Source organism: Dermacentor variabilis, chromosome 10 (assembly GCF_050947875.1).
Source record: "Dermacentor variabilis isolate Ectoservices chromosome 10, ASM5094787v1, whole genome shotgun sequence".
Lineage (NCBI taxonomy): Eukaryota > Metazoa > Arthropoda > Arachnida > Ixodida > Ixodidae > Dermacentor > Dermacentor variabilis.
In genome coordinates, this window is record NC_134577.1 from 23,991,110 (window position 1) to 24,002,728 (window position 11,619).

General features: G+C 51.5%; 1 protein-coding gene across 1 annotated transcript; it reads left to right on the forward strand.

Moving 5' to 3' along the window:
- Window positions 1–2,117: 2,117 nt before the first annotated feature.
- Window positions 2,118–4,795, forward strand: LOC142559457 (uncharacterized). The gene is made up of 2 exons (XM_075671048.1): window positions 2,118–2,944; window positions 4,303–4,795. Exons 1-2 carry the CDS (start codon window positions 2,333–2,335, stop codon window positions 4,609–4,611), a joined length of 921 nt encoding a protein of 306 aa, XP_075527163.1. The 5' UTR covers window positions 2,118–2,332; the 3' UTR covers window positions 4,612–4,795.
- Window positions 4,796–11,619: the final 6,824 nt, after the last annotated feature.

Sequence of the window (11,619 nt, forward strand, 5' to 3'; positions counted from 1 at the left end):
TCCGCTTACGTTTAGGCAAAGGGACCCCGCGACCTGGGAGCGTATTTTATAACTATCGATTACATTTGTCGCTCTTTTTCTCCCCTTATCAGTGGCACAGGCGAATCCGCTACGCCGTTACCGCCGAGATCTGGCACGCGGCGCGACTGAATAGAAAATGAAATGGATCGTCTCAAAATACGACGTCTGCCCAAAGGCGAATCCAGTGTAATGTCAAAAAGGGGGCCCTCATCGTAAAGAAGTTTTGCCTGAAAGGTGAGCCATACTGATGGCGGCGCTGAAGGTATTAGACAATTACACGAAGTTTCGTAGTCTTATTAAACTTCGGTAAGGATTCGCCCACTAATTATTAATTGAATTAACAAGCATGGGGTCACGTGCGCACAGGAAAACATGAACAGAGAGAGACCGCGTTACAACGCTGGTGTGATGAGCACCGACAGCGGGAACCGAACGCTTTGCGCTATATACCTCTCGCCTCAAAGCGTCTCCGAAATGTGAAGTTACGCGACCTCCAACACTGTGGGTGCGCAGGAGTGCGGCGCGCATTAACGTTTAGGCTAAAGCTTAATGAGGAGGGGCTTTGGCGCACATGAAGCCACCAGAAACCTCCGCATCGCGCGTTGCCTTTGCAGCCGCCGCAGATTTCCGCCAGGATCGTGCGCGGGGGCCCGCGTATGCACTCGGCATGCACGGCAGGACTTGAGCAGCAGACGCGCGCTTGACCACGTGACCGTCCCACATTGGGCGCGCGGGTGACGGCGCGCATCAAACCACCATAGCGTTTCGCGAACGTGCCGGATTCGATTCGCAAACCTCTGATTTTGTAGAAGACTCGACGCTGTACGCGAGCGGAGCTCTGCAAGCTTCTGAATTCGTGCAGTGGTCGTCGCGATCTGGACGTGAACATATGTTTCTTGAAGCGAAGCTTTCTAGACGCGCCCTTGCGGATTTCGCAGCTGCGGTCAGCAAAGTGCTGCAATCTTGCCGAATAACGCAGACGGGACAGCGCTCGTAACGAACCGGTTTATGCAACGCGTCTATAGCCCTACCTGTACTACAACCTAGGGAGGTGCCGGTTACCGGCTGGTAATTATACGGAATTACTCGGTGGACTGCGAAACAGCTAACGGTACCTAAATATTCAAAGTGCAACAAATGTATGGTGTTACCGTACAGGCGTCCGCCGGAAGCCTATACGGCAACTCTACAAATGTATACGTACGCCTCAAGCGCCCGATTATAAAGCGAAGCTTCGTGTGTCTCATTTCCTGGGGTTTGATGTGCTAGCTCGATCGGCTTCTTGGCGAGTAAGGTGGGCCGGTCCTGGAGACTGCAGTAGTAAACTATAGGCTGGTCTCGGAGATAGCGTTATGAAAAGTGGGCTTACCCTGTGGATATACAGCGGCATTCCTCCCTCCCCTCCCCCCCCCCGTCCCTTCCCTTCCTTTGTACGTGCTTTCATGGCAGCCACTTCGTCAGCCGCGAGGGTGGGCTACCGATATAACGAAGTAACGGACGCTCCCTCCTTCAACTTCGTCATAGAGGTGTATTACTGTGCGTCGTACCAATATAAGAAAATTATGCAAGAATCATTTCTAGCCGGAGAGCACTAAAAATTGTAACCCGCCAAGAGTATAAATGAGCTGTGCCCTGCATTTGCCAAACTGCGTTGTGCTTTGTTCGTAATAGCTGCTCTTTCACGGTTGCTCGTATTATGATGGCGCTGCAAACTGGTAGAAAGCAGGAAGTCTGCATGCAATCCTTGCGTGTAGGAACAAACCGCGATGACGCTGAAGTCATTTGAGCACTGGAATGTTGACAATAGCGTTGTTGTGCTCACACGCGCCACCATCGCCGTGCAGCGCTAACCGATTCCGTCCTTCCCTTGCAATAAAATCGTAGCGATAGTTCAAGCAATAATCCGCTTTATGTAGGTAATTCTAGGCAGAAGCCGGTGCCAGAATCGACGGTGCTTGGAAATACCGTCTGTAAAGGCGACGAAGAACAACCGATGAGGGCAACATTCTGCGTTATCATGACCATCTCAGATGCCCCGACGCCGCAACTAGCAAAGCGAGCGATGCATTCAAACGCGAGTGTGACACACCTTATCGTATATCGTCGTTCGAAAGATCGTCAGCCTAAGTACGTCGGCGTCATGCGCACAACGGTTCACTGCGCCGACGCCCCCAAATCCCACCTCCTCAAGCACCGCCCGATCCCAACCCTTAGCTAAGCCTAACACACGCGCGCGACCCTTCCGTGCGCGTCGTCTGGTTCGATCGCGCGCCGAGCTAAGCCTAAGCCCCATCTGCCGCGCGTTTTGAGCATGCCTTCGTTGGCCGACAGTGCCGCGGTTTCGTCGAGGGTTAGCACCACCACGCCACTGCCCGTGGCCAGTCTCGGCCCTCCCGCGAGCGGTCCACCGCTGTGTCCGCCAGACGAGAGCGTTCTCGAGAGCCTCGTCGCAGTGTTGGTGGCGGCGATCATTTTCCTAGCAGCGCTGGTGCTCGCCGTGCTCCTGTTCGCATGCTCGTCGCAGCAGGCGAGGCGCGAGCGGCCGCGCTGCAGTCGCGACCATCATCACCACCACCACTGCAAGAGACGTCGCCGCCGAACTTCTCAGGAGGTCCGCTCGCGGGCCAGGTACTGCTGCAGCGACGGTCACGACCTCCTGGAGGACATCGACCAGTACTGCGATGGTCGCGAGCTGAGTGCGACTCCCGTCGGCGGCGGGACGACTCTACGCTTCGATTACGGCAGCAGCGGTCGGTCGTCTTCGCCCGACGCCGCGGCCAGGAAGTCGCCGTACCACCCGGGGTACAACAGCCCGGCGACGGCTTCGAGGCCGTCAAGGCAACGCGAAGGATACCGCATGGCCAGGTACACGAGTAGCGGAGCGCACTCGGATCTGGCTCCCGCCTTGCACTCTACAGAGATGGTGAGATATATATGTATATATGCCGTATTCAGTTTCAGAACGTGCCGCGGCGCGTCTCAGTAGCCATGGTGTTGATAGGGCTAGAACGCACGAACGCCACTGTATACAGAAGTTTTAGTGTGCGGCAAAGAACCCTAGCCAGCCAACATTTCGCTGCCCTTCACTACATAGCACCTGTGCTGCTTGAGGACGTCAAACTCGATCGACGGATCAATCGCACCAAACAATTCAGCATTCTGTTAGAACCCGCGTGTGATATAAGAAAGAATTTGTCGCGTCTTCGAGCGGTTCTGAAACGTGAGCTTCGAATACGACAGCAGATACGTTTCAGCGAAATGTCGCAAATGGCGCAGTTGAGAATCTTTGAGCATCTGCAATCAATATCGTGTGCATTCTTTTGCGCGCAGAATATCTTGCCTAATCGACGAGAGCAGATTGGGTACTTACATTACGAAAGGTTAGTTAGTAGACAAGGACAGATGAGCCGAGGAGCGTTTGTATCTCGCTCCCCATGTCCTTGGACATGGGGGCGGGGGCATAAAATTACGCATAATTTCTCTTTTTGATCTTTGCTCTCACGGTCGTAACAGCGAGCCCCCACATTTAGTCCATATGCATTGTGAAGACATTACGCGGGAAAGCACTGACAAAGCTGAAGTAAAAAAAAAATGTATCCGCAATGGATGCGAAAGCTGAGATGCAAATCATTCGAGCTTACCAAGCATGCGCTCTTCCCGAGTCAAAGCCACGAACGAGATGTTGATGCTAGCAACTACGCCGTTGTTTTATAATCATCACATCTATTCTTTCCCGAGAGCTTCCACCATGCTTTTACCGGCGTCCTGGTACGTCCCCTATTAGAAGAAAACCCCGCGCGCTCGGAGTGTAGGTCACACAAGAACGTAGTACGCTTCCGCCGAAAAGTAAATTTTGGAAAAGACGATCCCGTTCAGCGTCACTCGCGCCCACTGGACTCGCGACCGTCCCACGTGACGTCACAGCTGATATAGCGCTCATTTCGTGTTTCTTCGCACGCGCTGCTTGAACGCGCTTCATAATCCACGTTGCTGAATGCGTTTGTGCTCGCCGGATTGGCCCAAACATAATAGGCCAGTGCATCTAGCGAAGAGAAAAGAAAGTAAAGGCAAAGCTAGGAGAAAGGTTAGCAATAAAAGAAACTGAAATAAAGAATGAGAGTAGGCCTCAGCCTTGCACATCGATAAATGCTATGAGAATTATACACCTCTCGAGAGCGACAGTTGTACCACAAGAGCTAAACCCAAGTTGTCGAGACGGTGCTTTGGCTTTCTCAACGCTACTGTCTTTTCCTTCCTTTATTTTTTTCTTTTTGTGCGTAGTTCCAGTCCAGGGTTTCACGTCAGCCGACTCGAGAGCGCCGTGCCGCGGCACCGGCGGCCGGGACGTCGAAGCCCCCTAGCGGCGACACGAGCGACTCCTCGCGGCACAGCGGCCTAACCTGCGTCGAGACTGGCTCTGACACGCGTTCCCTCGAGTGGGACAACTTCCAGCCTCCCCTGGCCGCGACTTCCACGCGCTGGCCATCCTCGAGTGAACTGTGCACCGAAAACTCGCTTAGCAACGCGGCCACAGACGGCTCGCAGCAACAGCGACGACCACTGTTCGCCGAAAGCCAACACTGGGTGTGACGCCAGCGCCTAAGAGGCCGCTGGACGTCGCAGCACGCTGACCATTTGTCGCTCTCTTCCCTCCTCCTAATCTGATCCTTCCCACACCCTCACGCACAGACGCCCGCCTAAGTTAACGATGATAAGCATTGCATCGCTCATCCACCGTCTCAATGTGTGTCCAAATAAAGTGTCCCGACCAGAATGACCTGTCTGCTTCTGTTGGGGTACACGATTGACATCAGCGACGTAGTGTAACGTGATTCCAGTCTCTGAGCAGACCAGCACTGCCGGAGATGGCAGTGCAGGTGCGAATGCCAGATGCCGCAGAACGGAGCAGCACATTATGGAGCTTACGTGGGCGAGTAGTGTTTACGTGTGTATGCTTCTCACAGCATACACAGTAGCTACAGTGTTTGTGGCGACGTCTTGTCACCTGTCTACTTAACGAAGCTGCAAAGAGCTTCGCGCACCTTTCCCTTTTTCTCTCTCTCTCTCTCTTTTAACCCTGCGGAGTGTGTTGAAGATCTTCGGTTGGGGGCAATCTCTTGAGTGGCACTTCGGTAACTGCTAGCTTAATATGCGTCTTCCTTGCTAAGACGTCGATGTTTGCTCTTTACAGAAACGCTAAGCTGCGCTCGTTCATGCGTCCAAGCTGATCTTCAATGCGGCTAAACGGCGATCCCGAGGCAACGCGGTCGCGTAGGCGTGTTGTGTACGGGAGTGCGAGCTGCGAGAGCGACCCTCCCGTGCGTTTCTCCGCACGAGCCTGCCTCTCAGTGCCACAACAGCCTCGACAACACGAAGGGCCCACACCTGCCCACGAAATTATACCTATTACCAGGCCGGTATGGTGCGCAAAAAAAAAAAAAAAAAAAAAAAGCGAGGAAGAGACAAGTGAACACCATTTCTGTCGCTGACAGAGCAAACTCGCGCCAATTAACCTGTTCGCATGCGACATTTTCATTCGTGTCGCACAGTCAGTCGAGGAGGCTCTCGCGCATGTAACTGTCGTCCATTTCAAAGGGGACACTGAGGATCGTGAACTCTGATGGGTTCTAGATATGAATTCCCAAAGTCTTCGACGAAATATATGGGTGTTCCAGTTACTTTTGTGCTTCAATAAATAAAGTTTTACCCCTTGTTTCACGGCGAATATCGCGAAACATACGCGATCCTTAGAATTCGTTCCAAGTGGGGTCTGCCTTGCAAACTCACCAGCTACAATTTGTAAATTGCAATGTGCCGAAAATGATCAAAACGAGAACAAGGTAAAAGCGGGAGTCAACGTTTCGATAAGTGGACTTGTCTTTTTCAAGGCAGCATATGCTTTCCTGATCTTACGAATTTTTGTTATTGCAGATGTCTTTTGATCTTTCAAAGTCGTCCGATTCGCGGACAATTCCCCATATAGTGGGTACGAGCCATATTTTACATATGTATATGCAATCCAACCAACCTAAGGGCTACTTGTTTTCGAGAAAGTACGGTTATCATTATTATTTTTAGGCACCTGATTAAACCGCCCGATTCTTGGCCAATCACCCACTGTGGGTATGTGCCACGGCCACTCAGGACAACAACAACAACAACAACGCCGTCGCTAGGCGGGGGTCATAAGCAGAAAAAGAAAACGACGATACGACGCTCGAGACCCGTGGTGTCGTTCCTTTGCCCAGAAGAGAGCGAGCGTGGTTTGCGCCTACGAAAGACATCGCGTTGCCGCGGGGCCCAGCGACTCTCGACCGGGGCTGAACGCGACGAAGATCCGCCAACACGGACCGCGCCACCGACCACCGGCAGTTCGTCCTGCATCGCGAGCCTACTACGGCCGGCCATGACTTCCAAGTGAGCTCCTAGCTCTTACCCGTGTCGATCTCGCATCGGCTCCGCCGTGAGCCCTCATGATATCGGGTGTTCATCCCGCAGCAACAAGGTCATGCGCTCGATGATGAATCAACTGGGGAAAAAAGAAATTCAGGCAGAACCCCCTCTTTAGGGGATGCTTGTCGCGGTTCATTCGAGTGGTGGTGTAAGTGCAATTGGGTGGTAGCATATTCATTAGCTTTAGCGTGACTGCGCGCGTGTAGCAGCAGCAACGCTGATGGCGACATCTGGTGTCGCAGTGTCTAACCAGAGAGCCCGCAAAACTAATATAGCGGTCACTAATATTTTACTTCAGCGCTGCCGTATAGTGCTGGAGGCGACACAATCTCTAACGTGCAGTGCTTTTTATTCTTTTTTGGCGATGACACTGACGCGACACAAAACTTTTTTAGAGCGCAGCCGTTCATGCGTTGAGCGTCGGTGTCCCTCGGAGTAACCGAGCGAACCAGCACAGCGAAGTACGAAGGAGTGAACGCGGAGCGCAGCGGGGGATGAGAAACGGAGAGAGCGAGGAGGAAAACGGTGGAGTAGGGCGCAACGGAACTTTGAGGCAGAAAGCGGAGGAGGAGGGTACGGCGAAAGCGTGAGAACAAAATGGCTGTGGCTTAGCTAAGGTTAAGCCCAGGATGCGAACCATACTAGCCTTTATTTTAGTTGTTGAACCACTGTTTAGCCTGGTGAGCTGCTGTTGCTTGGCTATATTTGGTTCGGCTAGACGAAGAAACAACTCATGCGTTACTCTGCTTCGCCTTCAAGAGTGGAACGCGACAGCGTTCCCGTCGACCCGCCAAGGGGTGTAAGACAATGGGCTACGGCGCAGCGACTACGCGCCCCGCATTGGACGCGGTGAGCGTCGAGCAACGCAGCGTTCGGCGCGGCAACGAAATGTGCGCCTGAGCAAGCGACGCACGCCTGAGCCTTAGAAACAGCTCGTTTCTAAGGCAACACCGCATTCACTAGAGGCGCTTTTGTACCGCTTTGAAGCATCGTACTCGTGGCCCAGTGGTAGCGTCTCCGTCTCACACTCCGGAGACCCTGGTTCGATTCCCACCCAGCCCATCTTGCAAGAGTTGAGCCAAAGCCACCTAGAAACAAGCGCAGCTGCTTATATACCGCCGCGACGCCGCGAGCGACGGCGCGAGTTGGAGCCCCGTTTCTCCTCTGTCGTGACGTCACGGTGTCACGTGGTCAGCTTTGAAGGCGACACCGCCGCGCCTGAGGAGCTGGGTTGAGCTCTAGTAATATGCTTCGCATAAAAGCGTAGTGCCACTCAAGACGCGTTCTGCGGCGACGATCACTGCGAGATGGCGCTAGGGTAGCGCGCGTCGTTTTTTCACCGATACCATATATGGAAACAGCGCTGCATGAGCGGGAGGTCCGTCTGCGGCGGCTGCTGTGAATCACACCAAGGCGTCACCCATGCACTGCTTCTCGAGATCTCCCGATTAGCGAGGCAGTCGCGCCACGTACACTTCGCTCCGTTTGCTTTTACTTCGTATGTACCAAAATTGGCACAGTATGACAAGGGTGTATGACGAACATAAATGATAGTTTATGACAAACATGTCATGTAGGTCACAAAACAGCCGCTCAAGTTGTGGTACTTTCATGGTCGTTTTGTTAACTTGGTCGGCTCCCCGCAGGCTGCTTCGCATAACATTGATTCCCACAGGGCGTGGAATCTGCTGTTTTTTTATCAGAAGGCCCGCCAGAGAGGCTAGAAACAATACAAACTGCAAAGTGGGCGATATTGCCGAAGAATGCTAATCGCGTTAAACAGGCGCGAACACCAAAGGGGATCGGTACGTACACCACGGCATACATAAGCTGCCTACTAAGGCGGCAGCGCAGGAAAGACAAGAGGCTCACGACCCATGCTAACGCTAGTACACTGTACCAACGCCACGAATGCTGCTTCGATGATGCTCTTCCATGCTCATTACATCAATATAGAATAAAGCACCGTGCATCGATCCGTGCCGCTTATCAGGGACGATGGCGCTTCCTTTCCCTGTGCCACCGTCAAAGATGCTGACGCACTCTGATGCCGATGCCTAGAGCTGCGGCCTCTCACTTCACCGCGGTCTGCGCGCACGGTTCAATTGATAATTTGAAAGTAGCGACACTCTCCTCCCCGCGACGTTTCCCTCCTCTATTCTCCTCCCCCGCCGGCCGCGCACAATGCGCACGGCACGCCTTTTCTCCTGGGCTCCCGCGTACGGGCCGGAGAATTTTATGGAGGCGCGTTAACTTGGGCTAGTTGCGCGCCCCAGTGGTGCTGAAATTGTTGAAAAGTGCTGATATCAGCATCGATAATGCAAAAGGCAACGTTTATGAGGAGGTTGGTTTCTTATCAAAGCCGTGTGAACGGGGTATACTGATGTAAAAAGAGCTTTGAGGCGAGTTCTATACTCCCAACAATTTTTCTGCCACATGAGATGCTTTACCTTGTGCGTCTGATCTAGTATTGGTTGTGGCATACCCCTCTACGTGTGGTTTATTAAGCGAAAGCCTTAGATCTGTTTCAAGGTCGCGTTGTGGGGTATAGAAAATATCCCGTGACCCAAGGAAGGCCGGAAGCGAAACAAAACGTGTCCAGCCGTGTATAAGCAATGATTATTGATTAGCAAAGTTAAATAATGGTTGATTAGTGAATGTATTATGATGGATTAAAGAGGGTTATAGTGGATAAAGGAGGACTAAGGTCGATTAGGGTGAAATACGTTGCAGTGCTAAACATTATTGCCTGCAGAATATTCTCTGCATTACATGACCACAATCGTGATTGATTGCTCAACCTTCGTAATCAAAGCGCATTGATGGAATGATTTCGTCTCCTGTTAAAGCAATGGAAAAAGTTTCCCACAAAAGAAAACCGCAGAAAGGTGGTTTTAAAACATTCGCTATTAAATCAAAGATTCCCGGCCTAGATGTCTGTATCAACAGCAAGCATGCGCGATCATGTGAACACCCCCTGCACATCGCCTGTATCCGCGAGAAAACCAAATAATAATCGTCACCCGCTCATGCGTGCGTGGAAGTGCAGTTCAAAGCAAATTCCAAAAATCCAGGGTGTCATTAGGTATCGCCCAAGAGACGCGAATGCGAAAGCCTATTGTAATTCATCTTATTCCACCTCCATCAACCCTAATCCAACTTAATCGGTCTTAAATCACCCGTCAACCATATTTCACCTTAATGCACCTTAATACTCATTAATACGCCTTAATCCTTGTTCATGCACCTTAATCCTTCTTTATACACTCACATCCAACTTAATGCACCCTAATCAAACTTAATCCTCCATAATTCACCTTAATTCAATCACTAATGAATCATTAATTGGCTAATCATTACTCTCTTATACACGGCTGGACATGCTTTGGGTCGCTTCTGGCCTTCATGGGTCACGTGATATTTTCTGTTCACAACATGACCTTGAAACAGAGATCTAAAGGCTTTCGCCTTAAAAAAAAGAAACACACAATGTGGACTAGCTAGCGCTCATCACCTGTAATACCACGAATTTCCACTAATTTTTTCAGGGCCTGCATTCATTGTATGACTGACGCACGCATCGACATAAGCTGAAAAGAATAGCTCCTCTACAAGCCGCTATTTCAATTTTCAAAAAGCAGGCAACGGATCCTAACAATCGCGAAAAGTGCGACCGAGAGGCTGTAGCTGCACATAAATGTTCACAGCGGAAAGCAGAATCTATAGTGCTGCATTTTTGACTTAGTAACGACAGTTGGTGACGTGCGAGGTGATGGAGCCCCAGCAGAATATATTAAGCACACCGAGGGCAACCCCATTTTTATGCAACGTACAAATTGCCGCAGCAAAAACGCAGGTGAGTAGGCCGGAGCATTGCCCCAGGGTTTTGTCTACCTTTTCACCAGGCCGGAACAATTAAAAAAAAAAAGATGCAGCATTAGGGGATGCTTTGATACGAGCAATAAGGAACACGCCTCACCTTGCAAACAACACTGTTCATTGTCGAAACTAAGTTATTTCGGCCAATGTTATGCAGCCACTGCTTCGTGCGCGAGCCGTCACGTTTTCCTTGTGGTGTCATAAATACTGCATAATGATCTTCAGGCTTCTTGCTGCAGTTATATGCGCAACAGCACGGGGCTTAGCGCTAGAACAGAGAGCGAGAAACATAGGGTACAATGTTCGCTACACCGAGAAGGAAAATGGCGCGGACTAAAAAGAAAAACACAAGCAAAACACAAGATCCGCGTGTTTCCAAGAGAAACGGCAGGGAGACCAATCGCCGTGCAGAAAAATGGGCACAAGACCGCTTCCCGCGGTGGGTGGGCGCGCAAAGGGAGAGGAGGAGACTAGCAGGTCGCACTGCGGCAGAGTTCAAAGGGTGTTAGTACTTTCAAATTATCAAAGCCTTTCAGAAAGGAGCAATTGCAAGCCAAGCTCTACAAATAATCAATAGATCCGCACCGCTGCAGCATCACACCGTCTGCTGGTTCCCGGCACACCTCAGAGATATCGAGGACGCCCCTCGCAATCTCAATGAGATGGCTCACAGGAGCGCGTGAGACCTAACCCTCCGCGACGCCACCTATTCTGGTCGTGACCATCCCAGCGAGAATCGTGACCCTCCCTCCACATATAACCAGATAACAAAGCACTTTTATCTAGACCGCAGAATATACAGCACGCCTCACAATAAGCTCACCAGGCCTCAAGCCCTCACGTTCAGAATGCTTCAAACAAACATGTACCCCATGCAGAACAGACTACATCACTACATGACTGACCTATACAAAACATCATATTGCGAAAATTGCCATAGCACACTAGACGTACATCACTTGCTCTGGCCGTGTGGTCGGACCCACACAAACAAGGATCAAGACTCCGCCAGGCTACAAGAAGCATTACGTAGCACGGACCTGGCGGAGCAGCTCTGGGCCGTCCAGTGAGCCCACGATGCGGCCAGGGAGTTACAACTCCCGGTCCCAACGTGGGAGTAGCCCGCTCTATGGAACCTTGCGTCCCGTAGCTCGCAGGACCTTTCATTAAAGTTATTCAATCCAATCAATCCAATTTCGCATGAACCGCGATCGAGAGCGCTGCAATACGATAGCACATGCGCGTGTTACGTGGTTTGATTCCATA

What these genes read in the sequence shown, in the direction of transcription:
- LOC142559457 (XM_075671048.1), top strand. Translation starts at nt 2,333, where the DNA reads ATGCCTTCGTTGGCCGACAGTGCCGCGGTTTCGTCGAGGGTTAGCACC. An exon ending in CCTTGCACTCTACAGAGATG is followed by an intron (nt 2,945 to 4,302) that starts GTGAGATATATA and finishes TTTTGTGCGTAG; the next exon opens with TTCCAGTCCAGGGTTTCACG.